Source organism: Ambystoma mexicanum, chromosome 1q (assembly GCF_040938575.1).
Source record: "Ambystoma mexicanum isolate Mex_15411 chromosome 1q, UKY_AmexF1_1, whole genome shotgun sequence".
Lineage (NCBI taxonomy): Eukaryota > Metazoa > Chordata > Amphibia > Caudata > Ambystomatidae > Ambystoma > Ambystoma mexicanum.
This window is the reverse complement of record NC_090922.1, coordinates 67,415,022-67,436,901: the sequence shown is the minus strand read 5'-3', so window position 1 is coordinate 67,436,901 and position 21,880 is coordinate 67,415,022. Positions and strand designations below refer to the sequence as shown.

General features: G+C 46.2%; 1 protein-coding gene across 2 annotated transcripts in view; it reads left to right on the top strand.

Moving 5' to 3' along the window:
- UTP4 (UTP4 small subunit processome component) overlaps positions 1-21,880 on the top strand; it is a 392,106-nt gene that overhangs the window by 195,995 nt on the left and 174,231 nt on the right. For both annotated transcript variants that reach the window (XM_069635538.1, XM_069635537.1), the window contains one exon: positions 16,259-16,381. In XM_069635538.1, the coding sequence (XP_069491639.1) occupies positions 16,259-16,381 (123 nt within the window). The remainder of the gene's footprint in view (positions 1-16,258; positions 16,382-21,880) is intronic.

The window sequence follows — 21,880 nt, the reverse complement described above, 5'->3', positions numbered from 1 at the left end:
TGGGCTCCATGCGTGGTGAAGGGCTCCAGCCCTCTCTTGTACGATGCTCGTAGCTGGAGACAAAATAGTTTGTCTTGGGGCTAGTTGGTCCCACCAGCCTAAGGGAGGATGTCGTCCCATACAGGTCTTCCCAGTCGATTTAAAAAAAAAAAAAAAAAAAAAAAAAACTGGGTCAGCACAGCTGCAGGACTTCACCAGGCACTTCGCAGTCCAGGAGGGTGCTTCTGGCGCCTCTTCACGTCGTCTTCGTCGGATGTTGTACTCCAGTGGTAGACTCCTCCTCTATTTCCAAAAACCTTGCTTTTTATGCAAGTTCCCATTCATTCTCAGCCCTAAACTGTCAATCACCCAGCAAGGTGGCTGTCCTGCAGGACAGCCAGCCGGCTAATTGGAACTGGTTTCACTCAGGCACACCTAGAGACAAAGGGCAGGGAAGTTTCAGGGACCTCCCTCACTTCCTGCCTTTCCAGACACACTGTAGCCTGGGCAAAACACACAAAGGTCTCCAACTGATTCAAACGGAGTAAAAGCCCAGAAACAAACTAACAAGAAATGGCGGAAAAAGAAGGTGGGGGGGCATTTTGGGGAAAATGGTCACCCTTGATTGCAGCACTGCAGCTGAGGAATCAGCCTGCAGATACATGGCACACGGATCGATCAATCCATGAATTGTCACGTCGGAGGCAACTGCTTGCTCTAGGCAGCAGTGCGGCTTGATGTCTAGCACGGTGATGGGTCCTTTCCTCTAGGCCTTGCTGTTCATGTGCTTGGCAGAGGCGAGGTGGCCGTGGCAGGAACAGACGGTAATGGCGGTTGTTGTGCCTCTACAATAATCATTAGGTGGTGGTGGGCCTGGGTAAGTCAACCAGGTGTGAGGCTTGGAAGAAGACCTAGGGGGATCCTGCATTCACTCCTTGGTTTTGACGGCCTCGCTAGTCCCCCACCGGTAGCTTCCTACAATCCATGCGGCAATTGGTTGTGTTTCAGGCGATCCTTTTTCTCGAGTGTCTTTCCTAAGTGTCTGTTTTTTGGGCACTGCATGCCTGGGGGAAGAAAAGGTAAAAATGTGAAAAAAGGTAAAAACGGCATACTGAATAAGTCCAATGTAATTTGGTCAAAGGCAGTGTGCACCATGTCTCCACCACGACCGGCGTCGATCACCTTAAATAGTAACCTCATAACCTCTTCTCCACTTGAGAGTATGGTTCGGTTGAACTCGGTGGTCTCACATGGGGTCACACCCTCAACCCCCATGGATTCTTTTGGGGGGGGGCTCATTTATCAGAGGTACTTGCATTAAGCACACACAGAAGGCAAAGGCTGCACCTAGAAAGGGTGAGCTGGTCCCCGGAGGTATGTGATATGGCCATTTTAAAAACAGCCGAGATGGCTAAAGTCTCCAAATTAAATGCAGGGGTCACCTCTGTGCCTCCTTTGGCTATTGCAGCCCCCTTTGATACAGAGGACTGAAATTATCCCTGATCCCCAAGTCTGATGGATACCTCCTGTCTTGGACGAAAACATACAAAAGCAGATTACTCCAGGCAAATGGGGGTTGGTAAAGGACAACATTATTAGATAACTGAACTTGTGTATGTACTTTGAAGGTTTCTGTACTTGGATGGAGACCGACATTTGCGTTGTGAATTACCATACAATTAGAGCAGACAAAACATGGCAAACGGATTTAACTTTTTGTATCACAAATCAACACTCTGGCCAATTGAATAATGGGGGACAGGCACCCTCTCCACTGGGGAGAATGGATCATGCCTCACAAACTGATGGCTTCAGTGAAGGCGTCCACGAAGGTTGCATCGTATGTCGGTGGTCTGTATACTAGAATGAATTTGAGGTTTGTGTTAGGTAAGATGTTCATAGTAATGATAAATCTTCCTGACCTTTGTCAACCCCAGAACGTTTTTTCTGGACTGGTAGATTTTTACCTATACCTCAGTGAGTGGGAATCTTTTTCCACATTCAGTCTTTTACTCTTTTTATGGGTGTCATTCTTTACTCTCCATAGTGTCTTTCAAAAGGTATCCTCTTTGACCGCTTTTTAGCGATAAGTGCCTATGGTTGCTCCTAGGGGGTCTGCTTTTAACGTTCTGTCTAACCTTGAGAGAACTACAGTTCCCAAGGGTAGAAAGGATCTTTGGATCCCTTTTACATGTTATTTGGTGAAACCAGCGCACCCCGCCTTGTGTGGAGTGCTGGGGAGATGCAATGTATCACCTTTCACAGCTGTAACAGTTCTGTTACAGGGGCACACTTACCTTCAGTGGCTGGTGGCAGTGATAGCTTTTAATAATTTGGTGCACCTTTACCGTGGGCTGTTTGCACAGCCCCGGGAAAGAGGGAAAGACACCCATTGGTGCTCATTTAACCAAAATGGCCGTTGTCTTGTTTTTTTGCCATTTTTGTGTTTTGTCCTTTCTTGTTCCTTCCCCTGACATCCAGGGCAGGAAATTCTTTGTGTGATTTTTATCTTCAGCAGGAGTCCTGTGGCCTCCACACACCGGCTCCAGAGTGTCTGTAAAGGCAGGAAGCAAGGAAGGAGTCCAAAACTCTGCAGCCCTTTGTCTTCCAGACTGAGTGCGAGATTCCAATTCAAACTGGAAGTCTGGCTGTCCTGAAAGGATTACCAACCTCCCAAGTTTGAATATTGCAAGTCTGTTTGATAGTCTGGGTTTCTGCATAGTCTGATCCTGGAAGCTGAAGAGGTAGTCGACCACTGGAACCAAAACTGAAGACGATGATGAATAATTTGCGGCTGAAACGATTTCCAGCGACCGGAGAGCCTGCTGTGTAACAGGAGCCTGTTGTAGCCCTTCCTTCCAATCGCCCTGGGGACTCCAAATACGATGGCCCCGACCCTGGTGAGTCCCACAAGACTCAAGAAGACATGCATTTTGAGCCATCCCACGCTGTACTGCGACCTTGCAGGGCTGCAATACCCCAATACCTTGGGACCCCGAGTCATTGTGCGGTGCACGGTCTTCCGAATTCTGAATCTCGCAGAAACTTCGTGAGCATCCTGCTAGATCTCCAGAGGCATGATTCCAGCCCGAAAAGTCCCCTCACCAGAGTGCTGGACCTTGTAAATTATGAGAATCTGACCAACTATGTCTTCTGTGCTCCTTAAAAAGGCGCCAAATCCACAGAACTGCATCCGGCCGTGAGGAAAACCTTGTGTTTGGGAGAATTTTAGTGCTTAATTCCTCCTACCTTAGAGACCCCCACATCTTTGGCTGGACTTTAGGACTTTTTCATTTTAACCCTGGAGTGAGACCTTTTTCTCACTCTCGTTTTGACCTGATTTGGATTGCGTTTCCTTTGTTTTTGGAGTCTGACAAATTCTATAGGCATCTACTTTTTGTATGGTCACACAGAGTACCTTCAGTGCAGTGTCACTGAGAAATCCTTTAGATATCTCTTAAGGTTTAAATACATTTTCTTGGGTGAACAACAGTTCCCAAGAATAATAAAGTGAAATTGACTAACTTTTCTTTGTAAGTCCAGCACACGCCATCTTATGTGGAATGCGGGGAGCGGGGGGGTTACTTAGTAGCCCCTTTTCCTACTTACTCATGTAAAAACGTTTACCATCACTACTTTAAATTGCTAGTGGCAGTGGTTTAATGTTCCTACCATTGTGCTTTTCAACCGCAGCCTGAATCCTCAGCTGCATTATAGTACCCATGGGTGACAATTTTGTCAAAATGGCCCAGTCATCTTTTTTCGCCATTTTCTGCTTGTGAGTTCTTTCTTGGGTTTTACTCTGCACGCTAAACCAGGTTGTAGCCTTTAGTTCGTTTTCCCTTTGGCGGGCTTCAGTACTGAAACCTGCCTATGGCTCCAGTGTCTCTGGAAGGGTAGGAAGTGAGTGAGGTGCCTGAAACTACTGTGCTTTTCTCTACGGAAACCTGAATGCATCCAGTGCTGGCTGGCTGTTCTTGCAGGACAGCCACCCTGTGAGTGACAGCTGGGCTGTGTTATGTATGGGAGAAACCTGGTTAAAAGTCAGGGTTTTGGGACTAGAGGCAGAGTCGACCACTGGGAAGAACAACCTGACGAAACTGTGAACAAAGCTTGCTGCATCCTCTTGGACCATTGAACTGCCCCGTGAAGCCCTGCTGCTGTGCTGAAACTCCTTTTTCTGATCGACAAGAGAAGCTCCGGAAGCGACAACTGCTTCCCTTTTAGTGGGACCAACTAACCCTGAGACTAACTTTGCTGGAAGACCTTCCCAGACTGGCTGTACTCCTTTGCTGCTGCAGGAACTGAGTGCCAGGGGTCGAGAAATCCGTAGTCTAGTACAAGGTCTGTAAGCCCGCAAAAATCTCCAGGTGTCTCCCATGACCCTCCAGAAACTGGATGACCAGTGCTAGTTACCTCACCAGAGTGGAGGACTCAAGGAGTGAAGGAAGCCCAGATCCACGGTGGTGCTATTTACCGAGCGCTGAAATCACGATGTGCTGCTGATACGAAAAGAGCTCGTAGCTGCCGCCGATGATCGCATTGCTGTCACAGGAGTCCCCAGAACGTGGCCAAAATGTGACGTATGGAGAACAGATGAACCAGCAGAGAGCCGCAGTTGGGCTCTGCCCAGTGCCTATCGGAGTAACAGCACCTATTGAAGTACCGAAACCTAAGCAAACCTGGACAGTAAGGTACCCACTGAGAAATCCACAACTACAGGCACAACCAAAGGATGTTTGTCAGAATGGAATACCCGAAGAAGCCAAGAAGATACTAGAAGACTGGTGATGTCCTGAGAGATCGGACTGATGCACATATTGAGCATATAATGACCTGAGCATGCTGATAGAGACGAAATACCATGAATAAGTGACATCTTGAGCCTAAGGTGAAACAGTTGATTTGAAGATGAAGAAACTTATGCCATATGCATGATGAAGACATTAAGCCAGTTTAAACATGTACAGATGCAGGAAACCGCAAGAGCAAAGAAATCGTGAAGCTTGCTTATGCTTAGTAGTAAAATAGATTGCGGCAAGCGCCAACTATACACATCTACCTCAAAAGCACGTTCTAGATGAGTGAAAATCCACTATGCACAAGAGCAGAATTGAATAGAGGTTACTAAAGGAAAAATAAGTCTCCTGTTCAGCAAGGTAGAGATAAGCCACAGATGGTAGAAGACTGCCAGAAGTAAATCAAATACACGAAAATGCACGAAGAGGCCGATTTCACGGTGTCCTAGTCACATGGCAAGGCAGGCAGAAGGGGATTAGACTGTGACACCTACACATGGAGCCTTGTTGTACCCATACTCCTTATCTTTCTTAGACCAAGAAGCAGACTCAAGGCCAAACTACAAAGCAGTACTTGACACACGACCACTGAGATGATGGATGATTGTAAAATAATTGGAGGGAAGCTGGGGTGCAGACTTACTCCCTCCACCTGGCTAATTATTCTGCATGCTGCGAAGCGCAAGTGGAAAAGTTTGAGCGGGCTCGATGCCAACCCAATCACAGTAGACCATGTAATCTAGGGTCCTATAGAGGGTAGAGCCAATGGGACGTTGTACTTTTAGTAACGTTTACAGTGGCCAGTTTGAAGGAGGGGCTTAATTGCCCCACCTGACGTTGATTATCCAATCCCCTCTCCCTGTTACCATATACAGATAGGTAACCTATGTTAACGTTACCTTCCTATAACCAATCAAGTTGCATGTTAAGTTTTTAAGGTTACACGTCAATGATTATTTTTTGGTATAAAGGTTGTGTTTTATCTGAAAGTAATTGGAGTTTAAGTGAGAAGGCAGATCGAGCATCTAAACTTATTCGAGCCCTTTGTTTGTCTTGCTTTTGGTGGGCTTCAATCCTGAAGGCGCACCTCTGGCTCCAATGTGTCTGGAAGGACAGGATGTGAGGGAGGATCCCGAAACTGCTGTCCTTTGTCTCTAGGAATGCCTGAATGCATCCTGTCCTGATTGGCTAGCTGGCTTCCTTTCAGGACCACCTAGACTCTGCGTGAATAGGAAAAACCTGCTTAAAAGGCAAGGGTTTTGTGACTAGGGGTAGAGTCGACCACTGGGACAAACACCCGACGAAGAAACCAAGAACAAAGCTTGCTGCATCTTCCTGGACCTTTGAGTTGCCCGGTGAAGCTGTGCTGCTGTGCTGAAACTCCTTTTTGAATTCGACGGAGAAACCCTGGAAAGGACGACTTCTTCTTTGGGTTAGTGGGAGCAACTAACCCCGAGACAAACTCAACTGGACCATCTTCCCCGACTGGCTGTACTTATTTGCTGCTGCAAGAACCGAATGCCATGGGTCGAGTAATTCATAGTTGCCGGAAACATCTGAAATCCGGCTAGAAGCTCCAGGAGTCTCCTTAGAATCCTCCAGAAGCAGGACGACCAGATCCCGAGTCCCCTCACCAGGTTGCAGGACTCGAGGAGTGGAGTAAGCACAACCGGTATCCGAGATCCGCAACAGTGCTGTTTGCTAAGCGCTGAAATCGCAAAGTGCTGCTGAACTGAAAAGAGCCTGTTGCTGCCGACGTCCTCCCAAGTACCGCCATAGGAGCCCTCCAGACGTCCTCCCGCTTGTCCCCATGACTGAGGCTCAGGAACAAGGGTCTGCACTGCTGTAGCAAGACAAAATCCAGCAAGACTACTCTTCTTCAAACCAGAGGTACTGTTTAGACTTGGGGTACTTGCCTCATTGTCTTTTGAGCTCATCTTTCCTCAGTTGGGAACTGCATTAGCTTATTTTTGGAGTTGAGTCCAACTCTTTTTCTCACAGGCTTAACAGCTTGTGACCCTACAAGTGATTTTCTACAAACTCTAACTTTGTGCAAGACTGTTCTGATCGAAGAAGTGCCTCAGCTCCATAGACTGTGTTCCAATTGACTTTGGCTGTCGTGGCTCCCCGACGACTCTTGTAGTCCATTGACTTTGATATTATTTGTCCCTCATAGGTGGTAACTTGTTTTAGACTGTTATTGCTGGGAAAGGCTTGTCCAAATTTCATTTTGGAAGATGTAGTTGTCCTCACATTTACTGGAAACATGTTTAAACTTTTCCTTCCCTAAACCGTTCCTTTCTGCAACCTCAGAATCTGCAAAGTAGGACTAGTGAGATATATAAATGCCATTACTGTCCTTGTGAATGAAGTCACCCCAGGGTGTAGGAATTGTGTAAGAAGCATATCCAAAGAGTATCCACTTGTTCTGATTCTGAAGTGATTCTAAAGTATATTTACAGTTACATGAATTGCCTTTTTTAAATAACGCTTGTTTACAAATTGATGTATACATACTAAAACTGAAACCTTGAGTGTAAGTGTTACTTGGCTACTTGTATTTACGAATTTATTTTGTACAGCTCACATTTACCCTGTTAGGCAGAAACCTGTGCAGTTCCCTTAGGGACCACTGCAAAAGATTTAGGACTGCAGGTGGTTGGCAGTAAACCCAATTGGTAGCAGTCTGTACCACCCAGATATACCTGCTAGCTGTGGCTGAGCAGTCAGACTTCTCTCAAGATAAGTAAGGCGATATGCAGAGTATACACAATAGGTACAGAGATGCAGTAGTACAAGCAAACACTGACCAGAGCTTTGGTGTAAAAGTATATAATTATTTAAAGACACACTTGTAATTTACACTAGCACAAAAAGAGGTAAGTAAATTCAACACAGTCACTATTACAAGATGTACATCCCTTATTAGACCAGTCTTAGTTAACACCACTTATTTCCAGACAGAGGTGAGCGCTTAACTAAAGATGGCACTCCAATAAGTTAAGAAAAAGGGAGGGAAAAGGCAGAAATTAGGAAAAGCACACAACACAATACTTTAGAAGCACCCAGCAAGGCAGGAAAGTCAAGTCTACTTGTGAGCAAAAAGTTCAGAGGCCAGGCTCCCTCTTTGAGAGAACAGAGCACCAATGCGCCCAAGATCACACAGCTAAAAAGTCAGTCTTGCAGGGAGTTCAGAAAAGAATGAAGTCAGCTCAGAAAAGTTCAGTTAGCCAGCCTAGGGCCATCCCAAGTGGTAAGTGGAAGCTTTAAGTGTCACCCCACACAGACCGTTGCAAGGGGGGCCAGGCAGACACAGTACCTTCAAAGTGGAGAGGATCCTCCAGCGGGGGCAGTTGTTCCTGGCAGCAGGTGCAAGTCACAGCGTCGTCCAGAGGATGAGATGGTCTCGACGTGGAGGAAAGCTGAAGGTTGTTGCACTGCCAGGGAAGAAACCAGCCGCGGAGTTCTCCGGTTAAAAGGTAAGACCCTTTTATTCACGGTAGTGGAAAAACCGTGGTATCCCGGTTGCCAGGGTGCTTGGCACAGGCAAGGCGGCCACGAGATGATCCGGGAAGGCGAAAAGACGTGGAAACTGGTTATCCCCACCAGTCAAAGGAAGAAGACTCTCCGGACTGGAGATCTCCTCTGTCATAGGGAAAAGTGGTGAGATGGATCAGCAGGGCTCCACCGGTGGTGTCGCCGTTGCAGGTCGGCTCAGCTTCTCCCTCTTCGGATTCTTTAGGTCCTGTGGCGACTTCTGAAGTTCCAGTCCCCAAAGCCCTGCTTTTATATAGCAAACCCCCATTCATTCAGCCTAGCTGTCATTCAAACATGCTAAGTGGTGAGCTGGGCGGCTCACCACTTGGACCAATCACACGATTGCGACTTGAGTTGCCAAGGCAACTCAGTCCAGGGTGCCTAAACCCCCTCCCACACCCCCTGTGGTACCCAGACAGAGTGGCACCACTTTTGGAGGCTTCTGTGGAGAAGCCCGCCAAAAAGTGGAACAAAGGGCTCGACTTGGGTTGGAGTCACAGAAGCGAACACAAATGCCATTTTGGAACAGTTTCGGCAAAAATACCAACCAGTGATTTTATATTAATTTAATAAACCGGCGGTATGTTCGAGGCTATATTAAAAAGTGGTAGCCTCGAACAATGGGAAAATCCCATAGGAAAATATTCGCGGTCGAATATAAAAAGTAGTATCCACTGCCACCAGCCAAAACTCTATCAGGATGGACGGAGACGTGCCCCCGAGAACAACAGACCCTGGGGCAATCGAATTGCCCAGACCAGTACATCCACAATATGATGGTTTGTACTGGTTTCTGTTCATAATTTGGGACTAGTAAAGCCAATGGTGACTTTACATGCCCTCGGAGACAGTAGTCAGTCCCAGGGTATGGTGTCTGTTTGGGGGTCGCTACGACACCTCTGGGTTACGGCACGGAGGGTGCTGTTAAACTCACATACCAAAAACACATGAAGCCCTATGGGGTAAAGGACCCCATAGCCCATAAAACACACTCAAAGGAACACCTCAAATCATGTCTAAGAGTGGGAGAAAAAGAGTCTCACTCTTAGCAGGAGAAAAAAATAAACCCCAAAAAATCCAGCAAAGCTGCTGGGGGACTCGCTAGGTTTGGGAAATTAGCCTTTACAGAGAATTCTCCCTAACATACCCCTCTTGAGATAGGCCTGGCTGTGAACTTGTGTAGTGCAGACCTATCCAAAAGGTGGGTTGGCTCATATCAAGCAGATAAGTGTTGTGTAGTCTCACACAGTGTGACTGCATCAATTCTTACCTAACCCGAGGTTCTAAAGAAAACCTTGTAACCTCTCACGTGAAGTGTCTGCACACTTACATTGTGCATCAGGTGCTCATTTCAGAATGTAATGCAGATCCCTCTGGGTGGAATCCAGGGGTTAGGATACTGTTGGGGTGATTTCTTTATCAGTGTTATGCGTAATCCCCTCTCCTAGTGAGACACCCAGCACTTTTTGATGGACTTCTGGAACTTTTTCTTGTTCTCCCGAATGAGGGGAGCCCTTTCCCCTCATTCATTCTTTTCTGCTATAATCGTGGGAACTCTGTTCTATAGGTTTAACTTTGTATATTATGGAGTCTTGCTTTCTTCCAGAACTTTGAAAGGCACCTGTGCTACACTTTTGCAGCACAAAGCACCCTCTGTGCAGTGTTGCTGAGGGCCCTTTGTGTTCTCATTTTACTTTCCTTAGAAACGACTGGGGATACTTTTTATCCTTCCTAAACTTTCTCTCTTGAGAGATCAGCACACCCCAACGTGTGTTTAGTTTTAGAGTAACAACCCTATAGTTCTACAGACTTTTTTGCATTTTCCACCACAGGCTGTATTCACAGCTACTGTTATGCACATTTTGCCATTTCTTGTGTGGTTGTTCTTTGTCAGCCTGTCTTCTACCATCCTGGGAGGGGTAGGTCTTGATGTGAGTTTTGTCTTCGGCAATAACCCTTTGTATAGCCCACCATGGCCCCAGTGTGTCAGTGAGGACAGGACGCATGAGAGTATTCTGAAACACTGCTATCCTTTGCTGATGTGGCTGAATGGAACCAGTTCCCACTAGGGAGATGGTGGCGGGGGGGGGGGGGGGGTGGCTGTCCTGATGGATAGCCACCTGCACCTTTCTGTAAACTGCAGGGTGAGTTTGCAGAGGAATGAATGGGAAATCCTGACAAAAGGTGAGGTTCCTGAGGCAGAAGGCAGGTTGACCACTGGGACAGAAGATCTAAAGCTGAAGATGACCAGAGACGCCGGTAAACACTTCCAATAAACACGAAGAGGCCACTGCTGTCCTGACCTCTTTTTCAAATTGACAGAGGAGCTCCGAAGAGGACTTCTTCCGTTTGGCAGGTGGGCCCAACCAGCCATAAGACGACCTGCAGAACGGCCACCCCCTCGACGTGCTTTGACCTTCCAGGGCTGCGAACCACTAATACCCAGGGACCTCTGACCCAATTGCAGTGCGTCTTCCCATGAACAAATCCTCCCAGAACTTTGGCGCGCTCCACTTAGACCTCCAGAGACAAGAGCACCCTCCTCCTCAAAGTCCCATCACCAGTGCGCAGGGTTGCAGAATCGAGGCGGATAGACTGGGCGGTAACCGTTCACTGTTGGAGCTTTAAAAAGGTGCCAACACTGCAGACCAACGTGGGAGTCTGAAGAATTACTTGCTGAGGCTCCTTTCTCGCGACTTTTCCTGCGACATCCCTTTCAGAGTCCTCCCTTTCGTCGCCAGGACCAAGGACCAGGAGACCTGATTCACTGCTGCTGCGCAGGAAAGAATCCAGCTGCATCTTCAGGTACTGTGGGGCTCAAGGTAGTACTTGCCTCAAGCCAAAATGTTGCTCCTGTATTACTGGAGTGTAGTATCCGAAGTTTGGGTATTCGCCCTTACCCATTGCCCAGCAATAAAGCTTGTGCACCTATAGGGAGTCCTTTACAAGGTCCCTAATCCCCTTGTTTTTCTTTTTTCTTTTATTCCACTAAAGCAGCTTACTTGAAAGTGATTAAAGTCTACAAACTACCATCCTATCACAGCGGTCCCTTTCGTCCTGAAAATTCTGGACTGCACTGCATACGCCCAACTGCAAACCTACCTAAGAGCCCATAATCTTCTCGGCTCTCGATAATCCAGCTTTAGGCCTAGACACAGCACCGAATTGGCCCTCCTCGCTCTTAAAATTCCACTTGATCAAATTCGTGGCACAGGGGACCTTGCCATCCTCCTCCTACTGGACCTCTTGGGGCTTTTGACCTCGATCACGATATCCTAGGTCATCTCACCACCACCTTCAACCTTTCCACCGAAGTGGCTATCTGGATCAAATCCTTCTTGAGCGACAGATCTTCGTGTCTTTGCTGGGACTGAAGCAGCCAATCCCATCCCTGTCTGCTTATGGGGTCCCTCAAGGTTCCTGCCTCTCGCCTATACTGTCCAATATGTACACTAAAACCCCCTTTTGACCACCTGGATGGCCTAAACCTCCCATACACAGATTCTGCCAATGGTACACAGGTCTATCTGAAATCACCGTCAACCATGAATTGGACTCTGCAAATATCAACCGGATTTACAGCATCATTCAGGCGTGGATGACTAACCACCACCACCTTTGCCTGAATGATGACAAAACGGAGCTCCTGATTGTAGGGTCCCCACACCGTCTTAAACACCTTGACCCTACATTTGCCTCCTTTTGCATGGACGGAAATAACACTCTCGGCACACGTCAAAACATTGGTAATTTATCTAGACTCTGCGCTAAATATGCACAAACATGTCAAGGCAGTCGCCTCATCTGCAGCCTACTCCACCAAACTTCTAAACCTCTCCAGGAAATTCCTCACCCCCAACTGTCTCACGCTGGCTAGGGTCATCATTGGCAGCACATTAGACTATTGCAGTGCCATCCTTACAGGTACCTCCACCAAAAACGTAAATAAACTACAGCTTATCCAAAATAAGACCCCGAGGGCAGTATGGGGTTTGAAATGCTCCGACCATATTTCGCTAGTAAGACGCGAAGCACACTGGCTACCATCAAGGCGTGCATCACCCATCACTGTCTCCATAACACAGCCCCCCGCCTCGCCCATCGCATTGCAAGGAAACCCAACCCTCGCCTCCTGCAAGCCTTTGCTGCCACCTCCCTTATCACCCGGAGATATACCAAAAAACAAGCAAGATGGACCAGCTTTACTGTCATCGCCCCCACTCTCTGGTATACTCTCCCACTCTGTACCCAAGACGAACACTCCTATCTGATTTTCCAGAAGAAAATAAAAACAGCATAATTGAACAAATATTACTAACCATCATTGCGATGCTTTGTCGCCTCTGTGCTACAATGTCTGTATTCATAACTGACCTGCTCTGTGACCTTATGTAACTTCGGTTGTCACTACATTTTAACGAATCCTCTCCGGACCGTAACTACTCTGTAACCCACACTCACAATGTACTTACTGTAATGCAATCCTCTCTAGCGCTGATATATCTCCGGCTGTGGGCGTTACCAACAAATGAAATAAATTGTCTGAGCGACTTTTAGAGGTGTATAGATTTATCATTGAACTGTGTTCATGATTGGTGCATTCCACTACTATTGAAGTACTCACCTGAAAAAGTATTGCTGAAGTTCTATTTCTGTTGGTTAGTCTAAACAGTATTTACTTACCTGAACATAACTTTGCCTTGTGAATATAAAATACATGTATATTTGACTATAACTGTGAGAGTTTCTTTGGGCCTATGTATTTACTGAGTTAATTGTACTTGCCTACAGCTCACACCCTCCTCATATTATATTATAACCCTGGCTACTTTGCCATTCTACCAAACCTTTGGGTAGTACAGACTTCTATTAAGAGTTGAGGCCTGTATACCAAGGGAGAGTTTTATAGAGTCTGACCTGCTGGTAGACTTTAGTAAAACCCCCCTAACGGAGACAAGCCTCGAGAGATTCCTCCTGACAATTTTGATTAAGCAATTTGAGCAGTTTATAGGTGAACAAGTCTTCTCCCCAGGTTGTGATTGGCAGTGTACGCATACAATCTTCGTACTCTTGCTTTTCTTTGCTTCAGTGTACTCTGCTAAAGGCTTTACCCCACATAACAGTTATGGGGTCTATTTAGAAAGGGAATTCCTTGCTGGCAGTGGAATTGTACCATAATGTCGCCAGATTGTGGCAGCATTACTAAAACTTCGCCCGAGCGTGATACAAAAATCCAGACCCCCCAACCTCATTAGAGCGCCCAAGCTGAGCAGGGGTTGTGGGAGTGTCCCCCACTCTCCTTGGGTGCAATAACAGGGTGGGGGGTTGCATGGCTGTCCCCTCACCATTACGCTAAGCGGGGATGAGATTAAAAAAGGATCCTGCGGCATCGGCACCACCCCACGTGTGTGGGAGGAGCTGATGCCGCAATGGTACAGGGATGTCGGCAACGCACACAGGAGAGCGCCGCAGTAAAGGTAAGTGTGGGGTGGGAGGGTGAGGTTTTCAGGATTGCCGGCCGGGGCAGGCAAGCAGAAGTGGTCTATCGGATTGCTGCGCCGTAATTGCAGTCGACATTTTCGTCAGTGGAATTACAGGCGGCACAGTGATCAGTTTCCTGGCAGCATGTTTCCAACCAGGATGTTACGTAGGCATGTTCTGATCTCCAGTAGGTCTTGATCATGTGGCACCGTCAAATGTTCTGATCGTTATGAATGTATGCCTATTTTGTTATAGATGTGCCGGGGGAGGGGGGTGGTGTTGGTGTGTGTGTGTGTGTGTGTGTGTGTGTGTCTAGCATGTGGTGCAGAGCGGGTACCATATTGTTAGGGAGATGTATAATGTTTTGCTTCATCCTGTCTGCACTTTTTGCTGGACTTCTGGACCTTATTCTTTCTATCCTGAATGAGAGGAGTCTTTGCCACTCAGTCATTCTTATTTGCTCTGACTTTTGGGACTTTGTTCTGTGTTTTCTTTACTTTGGAGTCTACTTTCCTCCATATCTTTTTTTTTTTTTAAGGCATCTTTGTTTTACTTTTGCAGCACACAGCTCCTTATGGGCAGTGTCGCTGGGAATCCTTTCGGTTTTCCTTTGAGATTATTTCTTTATCCTTAAGTAACTACAGTTCTTCAGGATAGAGGAATACTTTGTATCCCTCCTAAAAAAGTTCTACTATGAGAGACTGGCACACTCCACCTTATGTGGAGTTCAGAGGGGGGATACCTAGTATCCCCCTTAGCTCTGCTCCTGTGACTTTTTAGTCACATATACAACCTTCTAGTTACCGCTGGTAGCAGTTGACGTGTTCTACAAACTATTATGCTATTTCTTTACTGCAGACTGTATTCAGTGTTGGTTGTGCACAATAGGACCACCTATGTTCTAACGTGGTGACTCCTTTCTTTTTTCATCATTTCTAGCGTGTTTGTCCTTTGTTAGCCCTTCTACCATTCTGGGAGAGGGAGGTCTTTGTGTGTTTTGCGTTTGGCAGGAACCCCTAGGTGTTCCTGCCTAGGCTCCACTGTGTCGGGGCAGGCAGGAAGTGGAGGAGGAATTGTTCACACCACTGCCCTTTGTCTGCCTGAGTGCCTGAATGGAACACGCTCTCACTGGGGTCACGCCCTTTTCTGTAAACTGCTGAGTGATTGCGTGTGTGTGTGTGTGTGTGTGTGTGTGTGTATGTGTACACGTGTACGTATACACTGAATGAAAGGTTAGGTTCCTGATGTGAAAGGCAAGTCGAACACTGGAAACTGAAGTAACCGAAGAAGACGACCACCAGAGACGCCTGGTGATCCTTTGCAACACTGAAGCGACCACTGCTGTCCTGACCCTGTTTTCTATGCGACAGAGGAGCTCCGAAGAGGACTCCTTCCCTTTGGCTGGTGGGACCAACCAGAAGCTAAAGGAATCTGTGCCATAGGTCCTCTCTTAAGACTGCTGCTGAGACATCCCGCTCATTGTCCTGCCTTTCGTCACCAGACCAAAGAATACAGAGACCGGGTTGATCGCTACTGCAGAGGAGAATCCAGCCATGAACATTTCTTCTAACTTAAGTTACTGTGAGATGAACAGGTATGGCTTACCTTGAACCAAGAAGTTGCTCCAGAGCATTGGAGTGCATGAAGAGGTGTCCAGGGTGTCCACTCTGACCCAAGCTGCTGCTTGTCCCTTTTGCGAGTCCTTTTCACAGGATCTCTGCCATTATGTTGAGTCCTTAAGTATCCTTTTGTAGAGCAAATAAGTATCTTCAGGAACTTTTGCTGTTTCCCTGTTGAGTAAGATTTTGAGCCCTCTCCAAACTGACATTTGCTGCTAGTTGGGAGTTGGTTTTTAAAAGCTTTAGTTTGTTCCATAACCGTCTCGATTACCTTAAGCTCTGCTACTGTTACTGTTTGACTAGTCAACTGTTTTCCTTCCTGAAAGACTTTCTTGCGTGGTTTTTGATAACTAAATGCAATTACTGAATCTTTGTCTCTCTGTGAGTGCGCGTTAATACCGATAATACGCTAGAACTGTCATTAATGTAAACTCTGCAACCACTGTACCATGAGCAACTACAAACTAAGCAATGGCCTTTGAAAAGAATTTATAAGTAATCCTGTGTGTTTTGGTTTAATGTGCCAAGTAGTTTAAAACATTGCTTTTGTAAATATAATATATCTTTTATATAAATGTATTGGTGTAAGTGTTTTTTTTAATTGCATTGCTAACTGGGTTCAGTGTGCTTACCGACAGCTCACATCTTCCTCTTTAGATGAGCCTGACTGCTCTACCACTCTACCAAGCTCTCTGAGTAGTACACACTGATACTAAGAGTTGGGTACCATTGGGATCGTTCTATGAAGCCTTTGGGAAAACTTCCCTAACACAGATGTTCAGCAATGGCAAACAAGAGGATGAAGTTGTCTTGTTTTTAACTAATATCCCTATTTTTTTGCAGGGTTCTGAAAATATTTCCTGTAGTGCACTCTCTCCGTGTGGTAGTTGGATTTCTTACGCTACAGCTTCTAGATTGTGCCTCTATCACCTGCAGCACGGCGATGAAAATATTAGCATTGTCAGGGTAAGATATGTGGGCTTTAAATTAACGTTTGCCAGTAATGGAATCACGGGGCCTATCCCATTTGCAGAGGACAGCTGAAATTGTAAGTTGTCCCTGGTTTGGACTACAGGGGATATATGTGGATTAGTGTGATATGTTTTTGGGGTGTGGTGAGATGGAGGATGGTCTGGGTGCTGGTGCGCATTTGTCCAGAAGGTGGGCACGGAAATAACGGTCTGGAAAGTTGAGCATTGTCAACCAAAATGCCATTGAGCTCAATTTTCTTGTGCCTCAATGAATGCAATTGATGTTTTGCTGTTTGAATCACAATGAATATTCACTTCTGGGGGATGCGAGCGAATCGGTTAGTCACACGTTATTCATAGTCCACCATCTAGTGGTTGGTCATGAGTATTACAGCAATCAAGTTGGGCATCAACGTGTACTCCATGTACCGCAATGTAATGGTTGGTCCTGTATTTTCACATACTCTTGAAACATTTTAATATGGCCATCACCCTGCTGCAGTCTGTAGTGAAACTCCAGTATGACCTCAAACAGGGCCCAATTGTGTAGGCGCTATGTTAAGATAAAAAAAATTCCGCCATAGAGTTTGGTCACTTAAGGTGCGGCCAAGTAGAATGCAAACTCATCAATATGATCCGAAGGTAACGGGCGTGCAGGTACTCTCAATTGAAGAATGAATACATACGCCAACGTCTTAAAGGATAACACCAACTACATACTTCGGCAATCACGACAGTGCTATGAGAATGGCTAATGTTTTTGAAAATTTCATAGTTCTGATAGGTTTAGTGTTTTTTTGGTATTGGAAAATACTGCTGTTTAGGTTTTGTTTGGTATGTAATCTGCTTCCTTTGCATTGATGATTACCAAGAAACCACAGTGACACTTTGCTCACAGCTTGGAGTAGTTTGAAGACTGAAATACTAGTCTCACATAGGTAAAAATAGGTGGTTACTTATGCAATCTGGAAAGGACTTGGCTTCGGTTTTCGACTGCTTCGTAGGCCAAGTGCCTGAAAGGAGAGATGAGGCCGTCTATTTCGGTACTATGCAGAACCAGAATGGACTTGAACTCTTAGGAATGGCGCAGAAACCATGGTGGTGGTACACCCAAAAAAAACAAGATCAAGGTCCCCATTGCCAAGCCCAGTACCACTCAAAAGACCGCAGTTAAGAGTATGTTACTGTTAAGATGGATTTTAAAAGCCCGCCCTGGGTGGAGGTGTTAGAGAATTTTACAAAAGTCCACCTTGGGTAAGACTTTTTAGAAGACTCTCACTTGAGACACAGGGCGCCGACTCATAGTATAGGCCTGTACCACACAGTTATGTTGGTAGCAATGGCTGAGCAGCCAGGCTTATATTAGAAGGGAGAACAGGGCTGTAGGTCGTTGTTAGGGGAGTTTGCCTAAAGTCTACCTGCAGGTGAGACTGTACAAATCTCTCCCTTGGTATGCTGTCCCCAACTCTTAGTATAAGTCTGTACTACCCAAGGGTTTGGTAGAATGGCAGAGCAGCCAGGCTTATATTAGGAGGAGGATTTGAGCTGTAGGGAAGTACAATTAACACACTGAATAAAAAAGGCCCAAAGAAACTCTTACACACTTGTAGTTATAGTAAAATAGAGATTTATTTTATACACAATGTAAAGTTATATTCTGATAAGTAAGTACTATTTCAACTAATTAATACAGTAGAAAACCTGAGGGTTAAAAAGGTTTCAGGGACCTCGGTAAATGCGTCCTAAAGGCGCAAAAGCATTAGGCCTGGTCGAACGGTATGGGTGAACACCCAAACACTGGCATCAGCACTCCAGTAATACTTCAGGCCATTTTGTCACTCCTGTAAGTACTACCCAGAGACCCACAGTACCCGAGGAGTGGTGAAGAAGATGCATCTGGATTCTTTCACGGTGCAGCAGCACTGGACCCAGTCTTCTGTTCCTTAGATGTGGTGACAAAAGGGGGACTCTGGCACGGATGTCGCAGCAATAGTCGAGAGAGAAAGGACTCTCACCAGGGAATTCTGTATATTCCCACGGCAGTCTGCCGTTTTAGTGCCTTTTCACAGGCTCCAAGGATGAACGTTTGCCACCTGGTCAATCCGCCTCGATTCTTCGGTCCTGCACTTCAGTGAGGGGACTTTGAGGAGGGAGATCTTGTCTCTGGAGGTCCAACTGGAGCTCACCAAAGTTCTGGGAGGATTCGTTCATGGGAAGATGATGCACTGCAATTGGGTCTGCATTCCTCTGGTATTGGCGGTTTGCAGCCCAGTAAGGTCACAGCACGTCGCAGGATGGCTTGTTCTGCAGGTAGTCTTATGGCTAGTTGGTCCGACCAGCCAAAAGCAAGGAGTCGTCCTCTTTGACGCTCCTCTGTTGATTAAAAAACGGGGTCAGGACAGCAGTAATCTCTTCGCAGTTGCTGGAAAGGGCTGCAGCATCTGTTGTCTTCTACTTCGGATCTTCTGTTCCAGTGGTCGACTTAACTTCTGCCTCAGTAACCTCACCTTTTTATTAGGATTTCGCACTCCCCCTCTGCAAACTGTTCCTGCAGTTTGCAGAAAGGGGCGCATGGCTGTCCACTCAGAACAGACAGCCTCCCAATGTGAACTGGTTCCTTTCAGGCTTACCAGAAGACCAAGGATAGCAGAGTTTCGGGATCCTCATGCTTCCTGTCCTCGCAGACACACTAGGGCCTCGGTGGGCTTCACAAAGTGTTCCTGCTGAAGACCAAACTCAAATCGGGACCTCCCGCTCCCAGGATGGTAGAAGGAACAAGAAAAAAACACACAAGAAATGTCAAAAATTGTAAGGAACCACAATTTGTATTTTGTTTTTTTATATTTTATATAGCGTCTTAAACCAAATCGCTGATGTTGGAACAAAGGTGACCCTTCTGTGCATAGCTGCAACTGTGGATACAGCCTGCAAGCAAAAATGGCACAAAAGTCGGTAGAACATGTCCACTGCCACCAGCCATAACTATAGGGTTGTTACTGTAACAGAAATGTTACAGGATCAGCAAGAAGGGGGATACTAGGTAACCCCACAGCAGTCCACATAGGGTGGTGTGTTCTGATTTCTTAAAAGAAAAAGCCAAGAAGGATAAAAAGTATCCTTTTAGGAGAAATAAAAGATAAAAAGGAGAACCGAAAGGGCTCTCTGCAACACTGTATATAGGGTGCTTTGTGCTGGAAAAGTGAAACACAGATGTCTTTAAAAAGGTATTGAGGAAAGCATGTCTCCATAATATAAAGTAAAAACACAATGCACAGGGTTCCCATGGTCCAAGCAAAAGGAATGAATGAGGGGGGAAAAAAGTCTCCCCTCATTCAGGTGAACAAGAAAAAGGTCCAAACGTCTAGCAAAAAGTTTGGGGGGTGATGTGGTGTGCAGGGGGGTGGTGGGTAGAAGTCTCACATGGAGAGTGATTAGCATAAAACTGATCTCCTTAACAGCGGTATCCTTGGCCAGAACTCCACTGATGACGACAGGCAAGGGAGCGGTAGGGTGATGCCTTTGTGTCCGTACAATCCCATGGTGGGAGGGTGTAGGGGTGGAGTAGAAGTTATGCAAGCTCACGCCCTTTCTCAGAAACCACCCCTAGTGTTCCTAGATTTATTGGGCTGGCTTGATGTAATACTTGGTTCCGTTGCAGGGCGTCCAGAGGCCATGCATGCAGTGATAGTGTCAGAGTAGATTTTCATTGTTGTGTGAAATTCTCTCCACCCGAGAGTCTCCTGGCACTTTTTGTGGACTCTTGGATTTTTTTTGTAACCGTTCTGCTGGGTGAGTGGGAACCTTTTTTTCTACACTCCCTCATTATTTTACTCTACCTTTGGGAAGCCTTTTTTTCAACCCTTTTTGCTATATATTTTTGGAGTCCTGCTGTCCTCCAACGTTTAGGGCATCTACAATTTTTTTTATTGTTACAGCACTTTCTGTGCAGTGTTGCTGGGAGCTCTTTAAGCTGCCCCTTTTCTTTTACTCGTGATAACAGACATTACCAAGGACAGGGGGACACCTTTTATCCTACCCGAAGTTCATTTTTTTTTTTTTTTTTTATCGGCTGAGGGGACAGTATGTTTCCCTTTTTCCACTTTTCCTGTACATTTCTAGTTAGTGACAAGTTCATCTGAATGACTGGTGGCAGTGGATGTTTTCTACCGACTTTGTGTGTACTTTCTTCGCAGGCTGTTGTCGAAGCCGCGGCAAGGGACACATGGGTCACCATTGACTAAAATTGTGGCTGTACTTTTTTTTTTTTTCCTTCATCTCATGATTGTTGGGTGTTAGGGCTGCAGAGGTATAGAAGGCCAACCTATATTGTGACAGAGACCACTCTGAGAGCTGTAGCCAAACCAGTTCAAGGTAGCAAGGCGAGCGGTGTAAGTATGAAGAGGTGGTGAGCTTTTAAATGGTCCACAATGAGCACAAAGAGGAACACTCTTAGACAAACGGTATACAAATACTACTTTAATTATTGCCAAAATAACAGTGAAAAATGACAAACAGTTAATATCACACAATACTAAAAATTAGATACATAGATGTACAATTACTGGTGTAGGGCAAAATAAATATCGAACCCCTGAAAAGAGCACAGATTAGTATTTGCATTAATAGTCCAGAGATTCAATCCTAACTTCAGAAGTGCATCCCTAAAATGTATGGGGCCTTGTGCCCAAAAGTTCAACAAAGTTTCATACTGTTTTGTGAAGGTGGAAAAAATGAAGGTAGGGTCTCTGGGGTCCAGTGAACAGTTCAAAGTGTCAGGGTCGAGTTAAACTAGCTAACAAACGTGTTCCCAACTTTCGTAGTGCGTGTGAGCACGCAATGGCAAAGCCAAAGTAAGACAAAGATTTCTCAAAGTTATCCAAACTTTTAACGTGAGTTAGGGGAGCAAGTAACTATCGCTATAAATCACCCCCATACTCAGATTCTTCACAGGACTTGGCAGGTCGATTTGAAGAGGGTCCAATGTCGCTTTTCCCACAGTCCGCCTCGGCCCTTGATTCCCAGGGGTTGCAGATTCAAGCAGTTCTGTGGTCATTGACCATTGCTGGTGCAAAGTCTTCTAGTGAAGAAATGCAAAAGAACTTGATGCAGGGCCCCTCTCGGGACAGGAATTGGGCACAGGTAGGCAGTTTCGCACGATGGCCACCAATGCAGGGCAACGCAAAGGGATTCACTTGCTGCGGTCAGACTTTCCCTCCTATCTCGGGGTCCCTTTTGATGCTAGGATCACGTAAGTTCGCAGAGGTAAGTCTTGTTGCACACACTGAAGGTCCCCCAAGTTCCAGGCCTCAACTTGGAACAACGTCTGTAGCACAGTAGCCCAAACTCTGAGCTGGTCGGCCACAAGGAGGTCCTGGGGCAATTCCGAAGGCTCTTCTTCGTAGGAGTCCGAGCTGATTTCATGAATGGATGTTCTCTCCACTTCAAAGGTTGCAGCTCCTTCGCAGGACTGCTGGAGATCTTCTGCAGGACAGGG